This window comes from Limanda limanda, chromosome 16, assembly GCF_963576545.1.
Source record: "Limanda limanda chromosome 16, fLimLim1.1, whole genome shotgun sequence".
Lineage (NCBI taxonomy): Eukaryota > Metazoa > Chordata > Actinopteri > Pleuronectiformes > Pleuronectidae > Limanda > Limanda limanda.
This window is the reverse complement of record NC_083651.1, coordinates 17,721,466-17,744,564: the sequence shown is the minus strand read 5'-3', so window position 1 is coordinate 17,744,564 and position 23,099 is coordinate 17,721,466. Positions and strand designations below refer to the sequence as shown.

General features: G+C 40.9%; 1 protein-coding gene across 1 annotated transcript; it reads right to left on the bottom strand.

Annotated features, from left to right (window-relative positions):
• Nucleotides 1-1,599: 1,599 nt before the first annotated feature.
• On the bottom strand, nucleotides 1,600-13,033 carry pou1f1 (POU class 1 homeobox 1). The gene is made up of 7 exons (XM_061089140.1): nucleotides 12,898-13,033; nucleotides 10,617-10,778; nucleotides 9,889-9,987; nucleotides 3,026-3,289; nucleotides 2,706-2,870; nucleotides 1,933-1,993; nucleotides 1,600-1,840 (listed from the first exon to the last, which is right to left on the bottom strand). The coding sequence occupies exons 1-7, from the start codon at nucleotides 13,031-13,033 to the stop codon at nucleotides 1,600-1,602; spliced, it is 1,128 nt and encodes a 375-aa protein (XP_060945123.1).
• Nucleotides 13,034-23,099: the final 10,066 nt, after the last annotated feature.

Below are 23,099 nucleotides of genomic sequence, written 5' to 3'. Positions count from 1 at the left end.
ATCAAACTTCAAACAACTGCACATTTTAACAAGGTTTTTTTTTGGCGTTTTTATATTTTCAATTCAGATGAATAAAGGTCCCTTAATATCCATCTGGCATTTCTTAGGTGACGCTTAGTTTCATTCCTTAGCTCTCCTCCAGACACCGATCAATGCTTCTGAGTCTCAGAAGTTTCACATTAGTCATCCCGACCGGTTTGGAGTGGCGACAGGCCGCCGCTCCTCTCGGTCTCACACTCCGTCATGGCAGCGAGAACAAAAAGCAGAATATTGAGTATGTCTCACAGCAGGGAAAAGGGGACACCTCGGATTCATTAGTTGACAAAAATGTCAAAAAAGTTTCACCGCAGTCTTAGACTTCAGAGCATAAATCAAAGAGGTCGTAAGTGGATCAACGTGATATATTAGATCTCAAATAAATAGGTTGTTGTGAAACTTTACATATATTACTTTTTTGACTATGGCTACTTTCATTTTAAATAAATCAAACATTTATCATAAGACAGTGACAGATAATTAAAGAAGACAGAGTCGGAGGTTGTAATCACAAGTACACAAACACACAAAACTACAGCACAAACATGTAAATCATCATCATTACGTTTTTACTTCACTAAGGTTCAAGCATGGGATTGTTGACATCTGTGTTTTAGAAAAGGCACAGGGCTGATCGATCACTCAGATTGATGGATCTGCAATCTGATGCTGATTAATAGTATTTGGTCTCTGTAGTTAATATAGTTTCTGTATTAACGTTGCAAACAAGGCACAGTCAAGGTTCAGTGTGTTTAAAAGTCAGGACTGCTCATTGAACTTATTGAATAAATGTTTTTTCTTTACAGCTTCAACTTAAAGAGTTAAGAAAAATGACTGTTCCAGTAATAAAGACGGAAAGTATTACAGGGTATTGAGGTAATGATAAAGAAAAAAGATAGATTTTGAGAATAAGGTCATAATATTACTAAGTCATAATTTAATGAGAAAAGTCATAATATAAAAAAAGACAATAAATTACAAGAATAAAGTTACAAATTAATCAGAACATTTTATAACAGAAGAGTAAAGTTGTAATATTACTAGAAAAGATTTTCTAGAAATCCTCTGATATTCCTCTTGTAAAATGAATAATTGCCTAAAATTACGACTTTATTCTTGTAAGATAACAAATTACATTCTTGCAATTTTAAGACCTAAATCTCTCTTTTTTTGTCCTTTAAGTGACCTTCATACTCCGTTGAAATATGGATGCAAAATAGGCTCTAGAAAAACAATTCTGTTCTCGTAATAAAGAGGTAAAATAAATTTAAATGACATTATGGTAATTGTAATAAAGGACGTCCTTACAAAGTCAGACATTCGCTGCTGATGTTGATTTGTGGTTTTATAGCAATGTTGTGTTGGAGTGTTTTATGTTTATAATTTGTCGGCACTGGGTATGATTCCTCATCTGGATGTCAAAGCAGCGAAACAGTTTCAAGTGTCAGCAGCTGCTTGCTGTGCGGTTTCTATTATAAGACCTTTCTGTTTGCTGTTGAGTAAACTTCACCCTCTTCCCTCTGGATTGATTGTCGGACACTCGCTCGCCATCCCAACATCAAACTACGTCATCGGCCTCTGAGCTTTACTCATCTGTGAGAGGCAGTTTGGACTGATCTTGGACAAACAGTTGCTGAGGTTCAGGCTCGTTTTCACCCGTTTCTCCCGCTGGCGCCGGTTGCAGAACCACACTCGGACCACCTCCTTCTCCAGGTGGAGGCCTTTGGCGATCCGCGCTATTTCCTGAGAGGACGGTTTACTTTTCTCCCCGAAGCTGTGCTCCAGAGCCTCCTTAGCTCCCAGGCTGTGGTGCGGAGGGACAGGGAGAGAACACTGAGAATAAACATATAAATCTACATATGTATGCTCTGTATGTTTGGTCCTTACATTAGATACCTGATAGTTGTTCTCCGTTTTCTCTTTCGCTCGTTCATCCCTATTTTATCGTTGTACAAGGCTGCAAGGGAGAAAACACGTCGTTACTTTATTGTACCTGTAGCTGTGAGTGAGGATGGAAGAGAAAGATGAAAGTGATTTATTGGCAGTTAGTGACTGAACAATCTAAGCTAACACACGCTAACCTTTCTCCATTTCTCTCCAATCACCTGTACGACTGTTACATAAGAGCAACTGTGACGTCCCTATAACCTTAAGAACAGATATTAATGTCACCCTGTTAAAAATACCATATCTCAGATGCACTTTAATGTGACCTTGTTCTAGAGAAATAACTTGCACTATAAAACATGATGTACATTTTTGTCAAAGTTTTCCTTACATCAGTTCTGAGTAATTTTACCTCATTTAAATTAGAAGTAAGAAAAGAACAGCTCACAGCCAAGGCAGGGCCTGGGGGAACTGGGGAACCTCTGTGGCCCCTCATTTTAGAAAAATCCTAGAGCCGCCGCTGCTTAAAGCTCGATGGAAGATATCAGTTAATTTTAATAAAGTCATAAAGCAAAAAGATTGTGAACTTCTGACTTACATGATGTACAAGTCGGCCATAAATCTAAATAATAATGCAAGGAAAAGCTTGCTCTCATTATTTCTAACAGATCCTTTCAGACTAATCAAAAGCAGATATTTTCCAGAGATGAGATGGCTAAAGGTTACATTTAAATAAAGGCTTTTTCTGATGCTGCGTGAGAGCAGATGCGCGTGTGACTCACCGCCGGCGAGCTCCGCTTCATTCAGCCATTTTGACAGAATGGCCTTGAGTTTGCAGGCGTTCTTAAAGCTCAGCTGCAGATTTTCAAAGCGGCAGATTGTGGTCTGGCTGAACTCTGAGCCGTGCACAGCAGCGAGCGCCTCGCCTACATTAGTCTGGGTATAGCCTGGAGGTCAAAATGGGAAAGAAAAGGAAACACTTTATTGAATGCATTGGGTGGAGAAGCAGCTCTCGGTGGGTGCAAACACAGAGGCATGTGGTGAGATATCTGATTGCTGCAGTCAAACACGAAGATGGTTTCAAGCTGCCCAGGAATCCTACCCAGTTTGATCCTTCGTATCTTGAAGTCATTGGCAAACATCTCCAGCTCTCGTATCTGTGGGGAGTCCATGGCGGGGGTATCGTCCGGGTCCCGCATGCTCTTCCTCTGGGCATCAGTTTTCATCTCTCCGACAGTGGGGCCCCCGGGGGCCTCATCAGTCGAGAGAATAGCCGAGGGCAGCGAAGAGAAACCGTGGCTTAATGCGCAAGAGCCGCTGCTCAGACCATGATCAGGAAACTTGTACAGGCAAGGAGTGAGAGACCCTGGAGAAGGGGAGAGGGGCAGAAAGAGAGGGAGAGCTTGAGAGAGGAAAATTAGTGGGTGGGAGACACAGGGGAGACCCTCAGCCTGTCAGAAGGGCCCTGGAAGCAGCATGGCCTCTATTCCCACGAGTGCACTGGGAGCCTTTATCTCAACAGCACAGAAAGTGTTTGGACGTGCCCCTGTGAGACTCTCTGAGGCATGGGAATAAAAGCTTGCCTTTGTTTGGTCCGTGTGTTGTACTTTAAAAAAATAAATGCAACAATATGACAACTTCCACCCCTCTCCTGAAATGAAGGGTTTATGTTTTCACCGCTGTCAATTTGTGTGTTTGTTTGGCAGCAGGATTATGCAGAAACCACCAAGCGGATTTCTTGAGGAAGAATGGAACATGGGCCAAAAAATAACTCTGTAAATTTTGGTTTGAATCCACGCAGGAATATCTCATTATTACTAATTTCCCTTCTTGTTTAAAAAAATTACTAATCTGGCTCATTTAGGGAACCGATATTTGTGAGTGTGTGCAATTTGTTGCAGCTTGATCGAATTGAAGGGGACTGTTGGTGGAGGAGTGTGCTCTACTGAGTGCCATTCTGTTTATGCTATGAACTGCAAAGCCTTCCTAAGTTTTGATTATTTGGTTACAAGATGTACCTTTGCGATTACAACGCACTACCATAAAGATGTGCAGGTTATGGGTCTACTGAGTGCCATTGTGGTTGTTGATATATTTTCATTTCCCATACATCCATCCACCGCCTACACTGCAGAGGGTAGCTGGGGGGAGCTGGAGCCCCTCCCTGCCGGCAGGGTACACCCACCTGGTCAGATCACCAGTGTATCACAGAGCGAACATATAGACACAAACATTCAATCACACTCACGGGCAAAGTTTGCAATTAATTTAACCCCAATCTGCATGTTTTGAGCATGTGGGAGGAAGCTGGAGTACCAGGAGAAAACCCCCACGCAGACACGGGAGGAACATCCAGTCCACAGAGAGAGACCCCCGACGAACTGGGAACCTTCCTGCTGCAACCACTGCGCTACCTTCCTTTTATTTTCTGTCTCTTTGAATGTACACGCAACACTTAAAATCCGCAGTGGAACAGTAGATGCTGTCACTCGCACGTCTACAAAGACACCACAAGAACAAACACGGCATTGAATGTACCGTGTGTGTTGTACGGAATGAAATGGAATTTTTCACTGTCACACTTGAGTTCTGAAACCTGAGAAGTTCCATTCACCGAGAAATACAGTGAGCAGGGTTTGAGTGGTGTGAAAAAAAGGTGTGTTGAAATAACTCAAGTGTTTTCAGGGGCTTCTGGTCCTTGGCTCCAGGGTCCCCACGCAAACCTGAGTTCCCTTATCACACTAGTTTTAAAAGGTCTGTTTTCAGGAGAGATAACATTGCACAAAAGACTAAAACCTTGATTCCTCATTATTTCAACAGGTGGCTGTTGATGCCTCCGTACGATGCAGTAGAGCTGCTGCTTTTTAACAACTAGTTTCTTCCTTTATTTTGTATTAAAGATGGATTACTGCCAGAATAGCAGATGGTTGGTGCATAATTGTGATTTTTGTTATATGATGCTTCCCCAATGGATCACAGCCCCACAAACACACAGCGACACACACAAACACACACACAAACACACAGCGACACACACAAACACACACACACACACACACAAAGCTGCAGTGGAGGAAAACAAGTGCATTGATAGATTTTACCGAAAAAATATTTACTTGACACTACTTTCTTTTCACTGCAGTAGGCAACGGCAGCTCCACTGATCTCATGCTCTTTGTTTGCTGCAACTGGATCTGAGATAAACAAGGCAACACTCCCCTCTTGTGTTTGTGGGGTTACAATGAAAATGTTGCACGCATCCATCACATGACTTTCTGTGATAATGGAAGTAAAGATTGGCTCCTTGTTTTAGTCTCAGCTAATCAAATGAAATAACAAAGCACTGAAGACAAAGGTTGCCAATTTATTAGGAACACTTCGCTAAAGCCCGTTGGTCGAATGCACAACCCCTTTATTAAATCCTGCTTCTATAATTCAGTTTTTGTTCAAATGAATGTTGTGAGTAAATAACATTGATGTTGACAAGACAAGGATAAGTATTATTGCACCTTTTTCTTCAATTCATTTATCTAAAAGATTTTGTTCTGTTATCATTTTGTACGATTGTTGTAATGATGCGATTATTGTTGTATTAACATTTATTTTATCATAGTGGTGAGACTGTTAATATAATTATAAAATTTCTATAAATATTATCATTATATATTGAATCCACACACACACATACGTTTTCATACTTGTATTGTTCTGTCTGTTTTGCAGAGGTAAACAATAAATAAATAACGTTTTTTGTGTGATAGTCGCTCCGCTGATCAAAATTCACGCAGGTTTCATCTCAGCCTCGTCCACTTTGCTCGGGGGCAAAGATTTATCTCTCCGTCTGCTCTGCTAAAAGACTTCAGCAACAATCCATCAAATGCTTGTTGCCTCGAACAGCGGCGCTTTTCCGACGGAGCCCGAGGTGACAACATGGCTGCGAACGCTTCATCTGAAACTCTGATGTGCAGCAGCTAAATGTTTAGCAGACTTGTGTTTTTAGCCTCTGTGGAGGAATACATACAGAAATACTAAATGCTATAACAGCCCTCTCGATCTCTCTACAAAATGGTTGGACTTCCTAAGTGGACAGAGAAAAGGATGCTGTCATCGACCCGGTGAATTGATCTGTCGAGTCTACGCAGCAGCAGCTGGAGAGTAAAGTGGCAGGTTCTAGCAGAACTGTATGCGCCAGTGATTTCCTCTTGTCCTGAAGGTGCAGGGGAGAAGTTGAGATCTTTTTTAAAGCTAGGAGGTAAAATAACGGAACAGTGCACAGTGTGTCTGCCCTCTAACAATTATAAATTGAAGCCTATATTTCATAGAGCTTGGCAGATGCCTCATAACTTCCTGTCAGTCCACGGCCTGTGTGATTTTGGCCTGAGGCGCCGTGTTTTGCTCACTGTGCTGGAGGGAGAGAGGCTGTTGTTCTGCTCTGATGTTCCTTGGACAGTGTCTCCACACAGCCATGGTGCGGTGCACACAGAGGCAGAGCGGGCAGCGAGCCCCCTTCCAAACACACGTGGATCCAGAGGGTTTGTGAAAGAGGCTCACAAGCCTTTGTGCACATGGACTCGGTCCATCCAGCTGTGGACACATGTGGACCGACCAAAGAGTGGAGCAGCATCAGAAAAGACAGAAAGAAAAAACCAACTGCAGCATTTACGTAGACTGTAGCTGCAGTATAGGTAATTTACTGCTGCCTCCACCATGTTAGTGGATGGGACATGCAGCAAACTAAAATAACATTAAATAACATCTTCTCAAAGACTGTTTCTGTCATATTAGGTCGTTCTTATTTCACTGATGTTCATGTGTCTGATAAGTTTGGTTTTAATTTGTTACTTGATGCAAACAAACGTGATTGACAGCTGAAACTGACTCATGATTGGCCCAGGTTGTATAGACTGGCCTTCACTACCTTGGCTCCACCCCCTATTTATTACTGTGCAGACTCTGGTTCCATATGCGCAAGATGGCGACCTTTGCATCTGGGATATTTTAGCTTCATTTCTGGATATTGGAAGGAAGTGTAGATGCGTTGGCCATCTATATTTACATACTCTACATATATAAACGTCTATGATCAGCATGGTCGCCTGTTCATTTTCTCTTTATCTATACCACTACCTTTCTGTAAATATGTATGTGTGTATATGTATGAAAACAAGGTTGGAGGTTGATGTGGTAAAAAAGGCTGAAATAACCTCTAGATAGCAGAGAGGAGTTGATAATTCTCTTTGGGTTCGTAAAGCAACACCTTTCACATTCCACTTTGTGTCATTTAATCCATTGTTAATTTTTAATGAATAGATTAGTGCAGCTTTAAAAATTAAAGGAGCAATTTCTCCTCTGACCTCATCTCTAATGGCCCAGCTGTGTTTAACTGTTCCTCCACTCACATATCCTCCTGTCCAGCGCTGTTGACCTGTTTCGAACAAGTATCATCAAGTTTCTCTTGACGATCCCCCCCCCTCTTACACACTTCATGTGCGTCCCACTAAATTCCTCAAAATGTGTTTGTCTTAATAACAGTTGGCTTGTCAGCTTTTTAATAATAAATACTTCCCTGGTTTGAGCTAAGCATCATCCCTTTGTCCCAAACAAGTTGATGTTACTCACGTCGACCATTGGTTATATGTGTCACACCCTCATTCTTCCCCTTGGCGGCACAGCAACTTAATTGAAGTGACAAATGATCTCTTGCCGGTCGTAGACGTGGGCCCCTGTTTAATTTGAATCCTAATGTGTTTCAGCACCGCCTTGGACACCACAGTCCAAACTGCTTTATTAGACCATTTTCAGGAGAGGGTTGATGTCACCGGGTCGATGCTCGAGTGGGTTGATTCCTACTTTTTTAACCCTGCTGGCTGTTAAAATAGACATTTTATTAGGTCTGGAAATACTAATCGCTCTGTGCCACCAGGGTTACACTTTACTTCATTTACTCTTCTTGGCTTGATTTTGCTCCAGTTGGTTCAATCATATGAAATTGTAACAGTTCAATTATACATTGGTTAACTAAAGTCACATTCTGGGTTTTTTTCTACTGTAGACCTTCAGAGGATATTTATGTATTCAGTTAATCTTATTATTTATGAAGAATTAGTATGCAGGACACCTCTGCTGTGACAGCCTGTCTGACAGATTACACTTGCTAGACATATTTCTTTTGGTCTGCGTTCATGTTTGGTACAAAAAAATGTCATCTCAGGTCATGAGTTTGGAGAAACATAAAACAGAGTGAAGTTGTTTAACTTCCTTGGAGATACAAGTCAAAACCACTGCTTTCAAAGTAGATTCAAAAGGAGGAATGTTGACATTTTTCCAATTCAGTTTTGATTGTAGTTTAGATTTAAAGCTTAGTGCCTAGATGAAATATCTGTGTATTTTCTATACCGCTTGTCATGCTCACAGCAAATTTAGAGGCTCCAAACCCCACACAAAAAGACCCAGACCGAACTGGGATTCGAACCAGAAACCTTCTTGCAGTGAGGCAACAGCTACACCTAAATATATTATTACCTGTTGTTGTCTATTTGGATGTTGGTTGGTTTGTAAGCAAGATTACGCAAAAACTACCGGACTGATTACCATGAAACTTAGAGGGAGGGAATAACCCATTACATTTTGTTGCCGATCTGGATCAGATCCAGGATTTTTTTCTCTCAACATTTTCATTGATTTCTCAGAGAATAATTAATGGATCTCAATAAAAATATGGCATTTTTAGGGAACTGATATTTATGAGTGTGGGCAATTCGGTGCAGATCCTGATAAAAATTTTGATCCAGTGAGTTTTAAGTTGTTTCATTAGGGGACTGTTGGGACTTGATTTAGGTTTGCACTCTACCAAGTACCATTCTAGCTTTTAAATACATTTTAGTTGCATTGCACAATACATGTTTAAAGTTCCTGTTCCATTCCTCCTCACTGAGTGCAATCATCAACCAGCAGGCGGTAATGTCATTAGCAGTGTGAAATATTGAAATGCTAATATAATCTCAATATGAATAAGTGGAGCTCCCTTTTAAATTTGAATCAATAACATGTGATGAATTGCATAAACAGCTGCTTTGCTCGAGCACTAATCGAGTGTCAAAAATATTTAGAAAAAGACCACAGAGGACTGACATGAATCCGTTTCCTTTTGCCATGAGCTAAAAAGGAAATCTCTCGACACCAACACAGTTCTTCGAGACTGTTTTCACACTATTGCCTCTTTATTTGGATTTTTTTGCACTCTCTGCAGGAGGGGGAGGAAGTGGCAAGTCCTTTGTGACAGTTACGCCTAACAACTGCGCTAAAGATCTCAGGCGCTAGGTGAGGTAATCAAGTCTGAAATTGATTTGAGCTGGTAACAGATTTCAAATTAAATGGAGGATAAAGTAAGTCTCTGCTGAGTTTACCGGGTTTAACTGCAGGACAGGGGGAGAATGATTATGCCTGTGTGTGTGTGTACATGTACTCATATATTTGTGAGGACCATCAGCATAGACGGTACGGAGTGAGGACTTTTCGAAAAGTGAGGATATGTTGGCCACTCCTCACTTTTCAAAGGGCTGTTAAAGGGTTAAGACCTCGTTTCAGGGCTAAGGTTCGAATTAGGTCGGGTTTAAAATCCAGCACTCCGAATGTGCGTCACAAGGGGCCTGGGGCCAAGGGGACCATGGATGTATAAAAATAAAGTCAAAATTAAATTTAAAATTAAAAGCACTTAAAAAGTCACTCATTAAAATCATAATTGATTTGGTTAAAATCGTACCATACAAGGAATAAATGAATAAGTAGATAAAATAATTAAATAACAGAAAGACCACAGACACGGAGTAGGAGCAGTTGGTCATTTAATTGAGATGATTAAGTTTAGGCTAAGGGGCTAGGGGACGCATTATGCAAATCCTTGTCCTCACTAAGATAGAACTAGAAGAGTGTGTGTGTGGGTGTACGTGTGTATCTGCTCATTACCTTGCAGTGGGTTTGTGCCGCTCACCATGTTAGGATGAGGGACTCCACATGTCTGCAGGATACAAGTCTGAGAGATACTGGCAGAGAGCATCTCCTGAGCTAGAGAGACACACAGAGAGAGAGAGAGAGAGAGAGAGAGAGAGAGAGAGAGTTACCATAAATACCACAATAACCTTTATCTATAATCATCATCAAAGCCTGCTATGAGGCTGTTATATCTTCAGAATATTGGACTGATAATCCGAGCTTCAACAGTCTGAACATATTGAAGTCTTCACATGGGACGCCTCACTGTGATCTGTGTCAAGTTGTGTGACTACATCCGTGTGTCCTGCCTGTCAAATAAATGACATCACCTTTGGTGTATAGAGCACAAAAACAAGTTCAGATTTCTCAGCAATAATAAGCTAATAAATAGTTTAGCTGTCTGACGGTGTTTACTTTTTAAATTTCCATTAATTATAAAGTTCAATGTGAGAAAGAAGAACATTTCCCAGAATCCAATGTAGCATGACCAGAAAGAATCTGCTTGATAAAAACCCAAATAGAACCCAAAAGAAAATCCCTTTCATAGGAAAGCAATTTATAAACAGAACTATTTATGCATACAAGAAGCTGAAACCGGAAAATATAATTCTATATATAACCATTAAATCTTTCATTGCTAAATTCATCACAGCTTTGTCATCTTCACCATCGAAGATACCTCAACAGCAGCATCTACTCACCTGTCATCATGCCATAGGTGGCCTGCTGGTTGCTGTAGTGACAGGGGGCGACTGGGTAATGAAGGCTTGGGGGGCTGTTGCCAAGTGCGTTGCCGAGGGAGGAGGCGGACAGATGCATGTGTGAACGCTTGGAGCTCTGACCCAGGGAAAGTCCAGATGAAACTGATGGGGGACAAATGTGGTTCCATTGTGAGTGGAGAACAAAAGACGGAGCAAAACAAGCTGCAGAGACTTGAAATATAACGATAATTGTTGACAGCTTCATTGTAGTCGACAGACGGGAAAAGAAAGATGATCTCGCTGTGTGTGTGTATATAAATAAATAAATGTATTGCTAACAATGTACATATCCATCCCCCATCCTCATATTTATACAGTATTTATTAATCATTGTGCTACCTTGCTTCTTTAGACAACTTATCTGTTGACAACATAGAGAACAAGTTATTGTCATGGTGTATACTTGATCATTAGTGTTTCCAATATAAACTGTATATTCTACTTTCTTTTTTGTACATGTACATTACAGTCGGAACTATGCACCACTAGAATTTAAGCATTATTGTACCATTCCTGAACTTATTCAGTTTGGATATCTATTTCTATAAAAGTACAGTGAGAGTAAAAAATTTAAAACAGGAGTCAAATTCCTTACATGTGTACAATACTTGGCCGAAAAAACTGATTCTGATTCTGAAAATGATGATGGCAAATATGTGTGTTTATTTCTGTCTCATGTTTGGCTGAGCAATGAATATAATTTTATCAATTGCAATGTAACAAAAGTCCAATATGCATTGTGTAAGCACAGTGAGGTGGTGTAACACATAAAATAAATTTGAAAAGAAATAATATGAAATTGATCATTATTGTTATTATTATGATCAATATGATATGAAAACTTTCATCTTGATATTTTTTTGGACCATATTGCCCTCATGCTCAGGCAGACAGAACGGAGGAGAAGATGTTAATACAGTCTGATTTTAACTAATTCTAATTTTTAACTTGCCGATGGACTTATGAGTAATACAAACTAGTTAATCAAATTATATTCTTCGAATAAAAAAAGAGGAAATAAACATTGGGATGATTTAGAATTTTTTAAGTATTGGAATTATTGCAATTCCCCAGCTGGAGGATGACTCGCCTCTAAAGACTCTGCTGTGTGCTCTTCTTCTGCTAAGTGACTTTAAATAGTATTGAACATTGTTCTGGTCATGTCATCTGCTAATTACATGATTATTCATGCATTTACACCAGTATGGTTAAGATGCACTCTGAGCTGGTGCAGCTCGTGTAGAGACACTGTCTCATTTCCTTTTGTGTGTTATGAGTTGTGTTTTCATGAGGGCCGTGTTAGAAAAAAATTCTCTACCACTGAGGATTCAGTCATAACTGTGAATTTTATTTGTTCCATTATTAAAACTTGTATTTGTCTTACATGGCCATACCGTAGGCTGCATTTGGTTTATATACTTATGGGAAGACGATAAAAGTTATAGGCCGGGTCAATATTTTGTTTCAGCAAACAACAAAGTGCAAAAAGCGCAGTGATGTCAGAGTAGAAAAATAAATGTTACACACTCAAACTGCTATATATATGAAGTGTGTGATTAACGTTCTGCACAATCCAACATTCTAAACAACAGTCAGCAGACACTAAAATTCCCCGGATGTTTTCACCACATTTTTCCGGAGACAGAACAAGACCTCGGGGAATTTGTCATAATGATAACACATCCTCAAAGCAATTATCCAGTGAGTAGAGACAGCTGGGCCAACCCAGCTGATTTCAGGCATTTACATAGTTTGAATTGGATTTGAATAAATGTGTCAATTTGTCCTCCACTGTCACCAGATACTGGGCCTTGTTAAGGAGGCATCAGTGGGGCGGCCAAGCACAATTGGGTCAATTATACGTCTATAAGAGCAACGTGTAACTGTACAAGAGACTTGGCTCACCTGCGGCAACCAAAAGACTTCCGATATATTCAATAGTGCACAAGTATATCTCTCACAATGCCCTCATCTAGACATTGTCGTAGGAACAATGCTAGCACACTTTCTTCTGATAGTTTCCCCAAGTTTGGATTGTGAATCCTGTTAGAGGCCTGTCTTCCTGCAGCTGGGATCTAACATCATGAAAACACAAATCATTTAGGATCTATGAGTTTCAATTCAACTAATTAAAGTTAATTAAGTTAAATCTCATGAGAATAATCCAAGAGAAAATGTATTTAATGCGACAGGACAGAAGACCATCAGAGGTTCAGCTCACCTGCAGACACCATGCTGTGTGCGTGGGACGTGGATGGCAGGCAGTCACCGGCGGAGGCATGGTGCATGAGGATCGGCAAAGCTGAGTCTCCTGACAGCTGCGTGAAAGAGTCTGTGCTGAAGGCATGACACGCCATTCTTCTCTGCCCTGATCCCAATGGTAAGCTGAAGCTTGATTGACTGACTTCTTGTCTTGCTTTGTCTTCTCCCGCTTTAGTGGCCTCCCATCACTGCTGTTGCTTATCCTTTGTCTTTTCAAGTCTTGTCCTCTGTTACCTGGGCCGTCTGACTTTAGGTAGCGTCTCGTCTTCTTTGGCCTTGTCTTGTTCACGCCTCCTTGCACCACCTGGAGTCGAGTCCTCTTCAGTCACCTGGGACTGAGCCGGTAGAAAACTGCGATAGGTTACTTTGTTTTTGTTCCCACAGAGATATGCATGTCAGCACAGCAACATTATTCAGTTTTTTGGCATGACTCTTACCCTCCGCCACAGATGAATAGTGATGAGCTGCAAGTTCAAGTCACTATTGCTCAAAGGTCTTTCTGAGCCACTGAGATTTCGCTCATTAGGGCCTCTTCCGTGAAGCTCCCGGTCTCTATTAGATATGCAGGTAAGCCAGTCTGTTATACCCTCAGCTTTTTTGCCGCCCTTGTCTACTGCAGGTATTTATATCCCACCCATCTACAACTAACCACCCCTCTCTCAACCTATGAGGCCCCCCCTGTCTCCTATGAGACCCCCACCTACCAATCCCATGTCAGTGCTGTTATTACTTGTGTTTGTCCTTACCTGCGTTCTTCTCATCCCGCTCCCAAATCCAGGATTAGGGTACAGCGCAGCTGAGAAACCCGATCCCCTCCTCTCTTCTTGCCATCTCTCCGTCCCTCTCCCTGATTACAGGATTGTGTTGTGGAAGCAAATGGGAAAGCAAAGTGAACACTTGAATAGTCTCAGACCAGTTGCTCTTATTTGTTTTGCATGTGTGTGCCCGCAAGTCAATGCTAAAGCAACTTGGAAAAACACCACTCGTACATGACAGATATTTGCCTTGCAGGAGCTTTTTTGGGGGGGCGTTTTTTGTCCAGACCTTATGCAGCGTGACCTGGAGGTGAGAAGCGCCCCTTAACTCTGCCTATAAAGCCCACAACCCAAAAAACCTGTCGCTTTATCTCAGAGTGAGTGGCGGAAAGGCTTACTACTATTTCGGCACGGTGTCCACATTGTATCGAATGCAGAGACAGCGCCCCAGGGTAAAGACAACAGGTTTCATCAGGGAGGATAACGGTTAATCCGAGGAGCGTGGCCACCATGTGCATCTGTTGTGTCTGTTTGTATTTGTGTTTATCCCGGGCTCTGCTTCACTATTGTTGATGAAGGTGGGCAGCAGGTGAAAAATAGCTCGTGGGTGGCAGGCACGACTCGACTTGTTCGAGCACATAGTGTAAATTTGGAGGGGGATGAACTCTTCGGCAATGTTTCTCCTCAGAATGAATTTGCATCTTAATGTTACTGGGATCATTCATTCACTGGACTCAAGCTGAGAAATCTTTTCATTTGAGGATGGTTTAGGGACAGTTTAATTAATTTACATGTTCAAATATCGAAAAGAAACAATCTCGGGATCTGTTAATTGTGACTTTGGGGTGTCACATTAAAATCCAAATTAAAATCTAAATGCTAATAATCTTCAACTTGGACGCTTGATAGATGCGTATCTTAAATCGGATATTTGATTAAAAGAGTCAATAAGGCTGAGCGCTGATAATGAAAGCCTTTGAGACAAATAGCTGGGCAAATCACAATGGACGTTGACAAATCTCATTTCACCCGTTCAAGGCTTGAAATAAACAAAACAAAACCCATAATATTAAGGAGACAAGTGGACATAATGCTGTGTGACAACAGAAAGAGAGAAAAAAAACTCAACTCACCAACACAAATATCATCCTTAAAAATACTTTTCTTTCTTCTTTCACTGCAGCCAGCAACACCCACTCGGGCCAAAGTCCATCTTCCCAGCTGGCGAATGCAGTCTTAGTTTTGCACACTGAGACTGAACCACCTCTGTTTTTTTAGCAATCTGTGTGCTCCTGTAAATCTCACAAAAATTATAACAAGTAATTAAAAGAACCCTTCAGAACCCTTAGTGAGACAAGTCTGCGGAGTGTCTTAATAATGAGCAACGGTGAACGGTGAAAAGTTCAAGTATCTTTGATGCGCATGCTTATACTTTTCATTTCCATTTTCTACTGCCTTTTCGCTGACAAATGTGTGGATGAAGCTGAGGTGAAAACAGCTGAACTGTAACATTTAGCCCGAGATGACTCGAGGTCAACACAACAGTAAATGTAGCCACAACATAAACAAAGAAATTGAACTCTGAACAAGAAATATTTACTTTAAAAATCACATTGAACCCTTTGTTTAGTCGTAATGTTTATTTTTGCTGCAGGCTTACAAAATAAATTAGACATTTTTTCTTCACACCATAAATATGATGTTTTAGTGAAGATATTACAGGGATGTTGAAAATTCTGATTCATTTTTGACTTAACTAAGGGAGAAGAACCGAAATGTCTGGAAGAACCGAAATGTTAAGCATCTGTACAATACAACTTTCATGTTCTAAAATAATAGTGAAAAGAAGCTTCAAAGATCTATAGGCTCAGACCTGTGTAGACTGAATTGCCTCGTAGACGAGTAAAAAAAAAAGAAAAGACAATCAAAAGGCGAGGGAATGGAAAAGGCAAAGCTTTCCCATGGAAAGACAAGTAGACACACTCACACACACACACACACACACACAAAAACCACACACATAAAGAGGCTGAACTTAATTAGTGAAGAGACTATGAGTCAAAGGGGTTCTCTTAAAGCACCTGTCCTAGATCCCCCTCCACCATCCCTGTTACACACCCCCTCCTCACAAACACACACACACCTTAATACAGTGTTCCAGTTTTCACATAGACTATTAGCCTAATCGCTCCGAAAGGTGCTAAAAACATCTTGTAATAGGCATAAAATCGGATTCAGGCACAAGAGTTATATCCCTCCCCAGCGCGCACACACACACACACACACACACACACACACACACACACACACACACACACACACACACACACACACACACACACACACACACAAGACCACAGGTCCATCCACTGGTGCAGTGGGAACATGGTGCAGTGACAAATTCTCACAGGTATCACATACATACACAGTCTACATGGTGTGTTGTGTGTGTGTGTGTCTTAGCGCATGTGTAAACCAGTGTGTTGAAAACCAGTTGGCACATCTTGTTTTCCCCGATGTGTATAAACCTGACAACATATTTGTGTATTAAAAAAAAAAAAAGAATATAGCACCGTGATGTATAAATCTTAATAGCCAACTCGTAACAGTTTAACAGTCTTCACCGTAAAAAGAGTGTCTGATTGTGTGTGTGTGTGTGTATCAATTAACAGCCGGTGAACACTGAGTGACTGGATATAAAGATGGAAGGTAAAGGTCCTAAACCCGGCATCCTCCATGTTAGCAGATAGGACATGGACCATGGACCAAACTAAAAGGTCAAGGTATATATCAAATAAAAGTTTCTCAAAGTGTATCTGGCATTCTAATAATAAAACTGTATTTATATAGCACTTATTTAAACAAGGTTACAAAGAGATTCACAAAAATCTATGTAAAAAAATGAATAAACTGTAATAAAAGGTAATCCACTCAGTAAACTTTTAAGCATCAAATAATAGCAAATTAAAATATGTATAGAAACCTAACAGCTCCCTCTAGTTCTTATCAGACAGATGTATATAACATTTTTAATTTTTAGTGTTTATTTGATATTTGCTATTAAAACATGGTGAAACTATATGATTGACAGCTGAGACCGACTCATGATTGGTCGAGCCCCTCTAGCGATCTGTAGTTATTGCTACGACAACTCCATCCTCTGATCACTACTTCCCAGACCCTGGCTCCAATAAGAAAGATGGCAACGTTCATATCTTGGGAAATTTTTGCCATATCATTTCATCAATCTGACAAAAATGCTGTTAAATGATGAGTACTGCAGTTGAGTATCATTCAGATCAACCTTCATGTTCCTGAGATTTACACAGAAGTCATTTTTCCATGGAGTGTGAAGGTTTTATGCAAATAACACAAAGAGAAGTGAAAAGTGTTTCCTTTCAGATGTCAAAGATCTCCGAGGCCAAGAAAACCTGAACTGCAGCTTTGAGCTGCTGCCTATTTTCTGAGGTCTCAACTTGAGAAAGAATTTTACGGTTGGATGTGGGTGTGAGTGTTTCCTTTAATAATACACACTGAACTTTGATGATTGGTCCCGCACCACTACAGAAAATTCCTCAAAGAATCAACCTTGAATAAGACAATCAGCACCAGTGTTTATTCAATAAACCTACATAAGTATTACAAGTGAATTTTGGCAGAATGTCCCTGTTTTTACCCAAAGTAAAGCAGGAGAGAGGGAGCTGAAACCGATCGCTGCGGCTTTTCTCTTGTTTGTGAATTTATGCATCTGTTCATTATGCACTGATGAATTCCGAATGAGGCCTGTTGGATGTTTGAATACATCACGGCAGAGGTCAGCTCTCCTGATGAATATCAAGCAAATCTTATGCACCGCTCCGACCACCATCTGCCCGGAGCTGCGCCTGACTCACCGAGCACAAACACGGCCCGAACGCATGGGATGTGGCTAATTTCATCAACATATTCAACAAACCCCGCTGAGAACAGCAAAGGTTAAGCGTCCATATAGAAGGAAACAAGAACCTGCTCTCGTTGTCTCTCGCAGATTAAGATCTCTCGTCATCAAGTTAATGTCAGCATCAAAAATATTTGATGTTTAAACTTCAGCATTCCCCACATTTATGTACAACTCTTTTAAGTATAAAAGCAACACTTCACTTTGTTGAGTGTTTTCTGTAATGTTCCGAAGCCCTGAAGGAGAAAAAAAAGATGCCGCAGAGCAGAGGAACTGTATTATACTCTCTTGAGCTCCATTCAACAAGTTCTCATTTCATTCCACAGCACAAGAGAAAATAAGATGTGAAGGGCTTTCAGCCACAGTTACCGATTACTTATCCCTTAGCCCGACCGCAAGCATTTTAAAGTGGCAACTAACCTTTGATACACAATGATCGCACCGAGTCCAATCGCTCGTCCTACAAAAGACTGCATGAAAGGTTCCACGCAATGTTATAAAAGTGAATCAGCCATCCAATTTACCATCACAGTATTCAAAGGTGCTTGTGATCGGTGCCATACAAATAAAATGACAAGTAAAAGCGTCACCCAATTTCTCCAACGATCATGATTCAATGCAGTAAAGATGAAATAGAATTATTCCATATAAACCTACTGTGAGTCCCGTGGGGAACTTACTCCGTTTCCCTCCGACCCAGACGCCACATTTCATCCACCGAGCCTCAGCCAGGAGCACACACTGTGCCCCCCCGTTTCCTCCTGACAATCACATAAATATATTTGGACTTGCTAAATATATTTATTGCACAGCATGCTGAATGTTTAAAGAGACTTTTATTTCAAGATCCATATACAATTTGTGGCACCAGATGAGATTCAGCCCCAGTTTCAGACTCTACATAGTCAACACGGCTGCCGGCGCTCTGCTCTGCCTGACCATTCATCTCCTCTGCTCCTCACAGGACAGATCAGCCGAATAACACAATGCTGAAGAAAAGAAAAAAAAAAAAGTAAATCTGACAAGTAAGACAATTTATTTTTAAAGGAACTGGTGGGAGAAGAGTGACAAGTGGGTCAACGATTGACCAGATGAGACAGAATATTAAAAAAAGAAAAAGAAACAACAGTGGAAGTGACACCTGTACGGGGGGGCCACGCTGCTTTGGATTCAACAGACTTGTGTGAAAGTAACACTTGTTGATGTCTCCCCTTCTGGTGGAGTGGTATTTGAATCTATGAGAAATCCTTCTTCAGAGGCTGCTGGGTTTCTCACTAGAGTTTTTCCACTGCAGGAAAACTGTCTCAGCCTATAAAGTTCGACATCATAAACCTCATGCACAGTGTACCAGCAGTATTTAAAAAAGCGAGGCTGATGCACAATGCCATCGTGTCCTCAGGGCTGTGATGCAAAATGCTCAAATGGATGTAAAATAAAGAGGAGGAACAAAGGGAAAGAAACTGTAAAGGGAGGAGAATAAAATCATGAAACATACATGATGTACACATGCACATGCACATGCACATGCACATGCACATGTAATATAATTAACTTCAATCGAGTCTCTCTGCCGGGCAACAAATAAAAAAAGAGAGCGAGAGAAAAAAAAAGATAAGAAATAGAATAAAAATCATACAGGATGAATGTAGGCGGTAGCTAGGCAACAGGCAGGAAGACAGGGCAGTTTACTCATGTGCCCTGTAAGTCTACAAGCTTTATGAGTTTCCATCTATCCCTGCATTGGCTAAACAAGCACTGAAATGAAAAATAAATACAGAAAAACTAAAGAAATGTTTAGGGTCACTAACAATTCAGCCACAAGACAGAGTCAGAAAACTGTGACCAGTTAAATGTATGTTTCTGCTGTTACTGCTTTTACCACTAGGACTTAAAGGAACCTGCTTTCATTGATAGATTTTGATCAATAGGATCAAATCGATTTCAAGGGTGCTGCACCTACTGTCTCGGTCTATGTCTATAAGTTTATATATTTAGATATTGTTTATAGACGGCCATATTAACATATCACAATTTGCTCATAGGTCATTAACAAGGTGCGACAGCCTCCGCCCATAACCCTTAGTGAAGTGAGTAAACACTACCATGAAAACCTTTTAGCAGGTTAAAAATAAAATGAATGCTGCAACTTTGTAACATTTAAGACCTCAAATCTGGTCTAATCAAGCATAAAGCCACATAGCACATTTAGTGACAACCACACGAGGCCTGGTCATTGAACTTTACAATTCCATTTCACCATCTGCTTCCTTGAGGGAGCTTTCCCCTCACCTGGCCACTAGGAGGCTACAGAGCAGCAAGCACAAACAAAAGAGAGGGAGTCAGAGATGGATATGAGGAGCAAAGAGATGAGCCAGTAAAAAGCAACTTCCTGTGAGCGTCCCCAGCTCAGATCTCCCCCCCGAGCACATGCCCCTCAGCTTCCATCTTCAGGGTCTGTGAAGGTTTTCATGAGATCAGGGTATTTGATGCTCAAAGCAAAACAGTTCCCTGGTTAACTTCACGTTGGGTTTATTTATTCATCTGGATCCAGTCAGGCTTGTAACTTATCGCCAGCTGTTCACATACAATAAAGAGCGAGGTAATGTGTACAGACACAAGAATTAAAGTGTACATATGTACTCATCCCTCCCTGACAGACAAGGATTCATACTATTAAGTCAGATGCAATTGTAAAAATTGTTCACCTGTTTTGTTCTGCAAACCTACAAAGAATGAGTTGAATGTGTAAAAAATAGAAGAGTGATGTAATGCAAGACTCCATTGATTAAAGTTTGTTTAGAATATTACTGGCTAACGCCCGATGTTACCATTTTTAAGAATATTAAAAATAATTTTAACTTTCTGTTTGGCCAGTTTGTGGTCTATAAGCTAAATTTGTTGCTAATCAATGCAGCATATCGGGTTTTTTTAATGTTTCATTGGGTAATGCAGGAGTTGCTTCTTTTAATTGTCTGACATAATCCCCTCTGACACACCAGTTCAAAATTAATCCTCACAAAGCAACAAACCAAGAAAATTTCTTAGATCCTGAGAAGTTTACCCTCCTGGGATTCAAACTTTTCAACTGCGTTTTTCAAATAAATAAAAATACAAGGATTCGAAGGGAGCTGTCACTCAGACAGGGCTCTTCTGGCCGCATGGCATTAATTAACCGCTGCGCCCATGTGCCTGACTGACTTTGATTGTGCCATAGGGGCTGGTACGACATGAAAGGATGTCACTGACAGGCACGGGATCTGCCACCCGGTACGTTGATAAAAAACACACATGTAGGGTTGCAGGACAGCTCTGGGTTTAATATGCCGGCCAGGTTGTGTCTGTAGTGACAGGAAGACGTGGGTGGGAGGGCTGTGGCTCTGCTCTCCTAAATTCAAAGAGCTGATAAAAGCAACACGGCAAATACATTAAAAAAAGCGATAACGCAAATATCAGTGGGGAACGGGCGGCGCAATAACGTTTCCAAACAATGAGTTTTTCTCTCCCTCTCTCTTGTCCGGCCCCTCCCCGTGTAAAGACCAGAGCTCGGAGGCTAAGATCAAACAGTCATCGCGATGAAAAGAGCAGGTCTCCGAGGGCTGGCGGAGAGAGGGAGAGATGCGACACACAGATCAGAGAGAGGGGGAACGAATGAAGGCTAATTTGCCCTAATGATCCAGACTGTAACCAAAAAAAAAACTTCAAATAGTCGAGGGACGACCTCAAGATCAGCTGTCAGTTTGTCGTGGTTGCTCACGGATCATCTCGAGCGCCACAGAACAGCCCACACAGTGGAGTGCATCTCACTCCGAATCTGCTTTGAGTATATTTTTCATTCCGAGGCTTACATATTCCAGTTCAGCAACATTTCTATTGCTGTTGTTGAATTGAATGCCACCTCTGCAGACTTAGATTTGAAAGGAGCTGAACTGAGTGGTTGGTAGCCACTCGAGCTGCTGACAGCAAACTGCACGAAAATAAACATGGGGCGGCGAAGATGGAACGATTAAAACCACAGTGATATGTTTTCCTCATGCCAGCCTCCTCCAAAAGTGTGGAAGTCGACCTGAACAGGTTATAAAGGAAAGTGTTTGAACACGTTTTACTGCCGGTGCACTATGAGATTGATTAGCAGGAGAATTTCATCTAAGGGAACATTAAGAGCCGCCCATAATGTCTTCAGTAGCACAGTGTCCTCGCAATTATAACACGTTGAAATATCAGATGTGAAAAAAAAAAGAAAAAAGCCTGAAGAGTGAAAAGTGTATACAGTCTATTTATAGTATCCATTGTACTTTCTGCTTACAGTACCACAATTCAATGCATCGAATTCTTAAGATGCAAAGATGCTTCGTAGATTTGCAGACGTGCCCCATTATACCTGCATGTGATTATGCAAATTGAAACGAAGTGTCAGAAATCACAATTTACTGCTCACTTACTGTGATTGTATAAGAAGTAGAGAAGGAAGGGAGTTAATTCATACACTTCTTATAAGCAACAGTATAAGCAAGATAAAATAATACAGTGCCCGATTTAATCATCCTGATTGGAAAGGGCTGTTGGGTTACAGCCTTCTCTCCGAGTGCACAGTCACATACGCGAATATCACGGGTCAAAGTTCACCAAAGGGAAGCAAATGTTTTATTCTCCTCCTGGCTCACACAGTAAGAATTGAACATTGCTAAGTGCTGAATATCGATGTGTGTGAGCGAGCTCTGAAACTGTAAACATGAATCTAAAGAGCTGAACCCTGAACCTATGCCACTAGTCCATCAAATCCAGAAGTCCTGATGTTAAAGTGTCTTTAGCCACACAAACACACACACACACACACGCACTCTGTTGTTGCCATAAAATAAGAAAATGTCAACAAAAAAAAGAAGAAAAGTAAACCAGGCGTTTGGCTCTTGGTTCAATCAGCCGCCTGGTGGCCAGGAGTCACCTCAGAGGCTTCTTCCTCTCACATCGTAGGAACAAAGCAGCAGACAGCAATTTCAAACTCAGCTGCTGCTACATGGCTAACATATTTATTTATTCATCTATTTTAATTTCAGTGGATTTCCTTTTTTTTAATTCTTGAAATTCATATCTCAGTTTTACAGTTTTTGTGGACATTGATGGACTCCTAATAGCATTAAACTCAATTTAAATGTGACATTTAAATCTCTGTAAAGGTACTTCACACAGAAGTATAATGTCTGCAATCTTTTGACTTTTGTCCATTCACCGTCTCCATGATGGATGTGGTGCACCAATCAGGGCAGAACATACGGAATAAGATAAAAAATTAAAAACGCAGTTCTGACATTCAGCACAGTACTGCATGGATGATTTTGAAATGGTACTACCTGTACAGGCCAAAAACCCATTTACAGACTAACTTGAAAAAACCTCCATTACCTTTAGAGATGAAAGGTTTTCTAGGTGATATTTCCATTTGTCACAAAATAACACTCAAGGCTCTTAAAA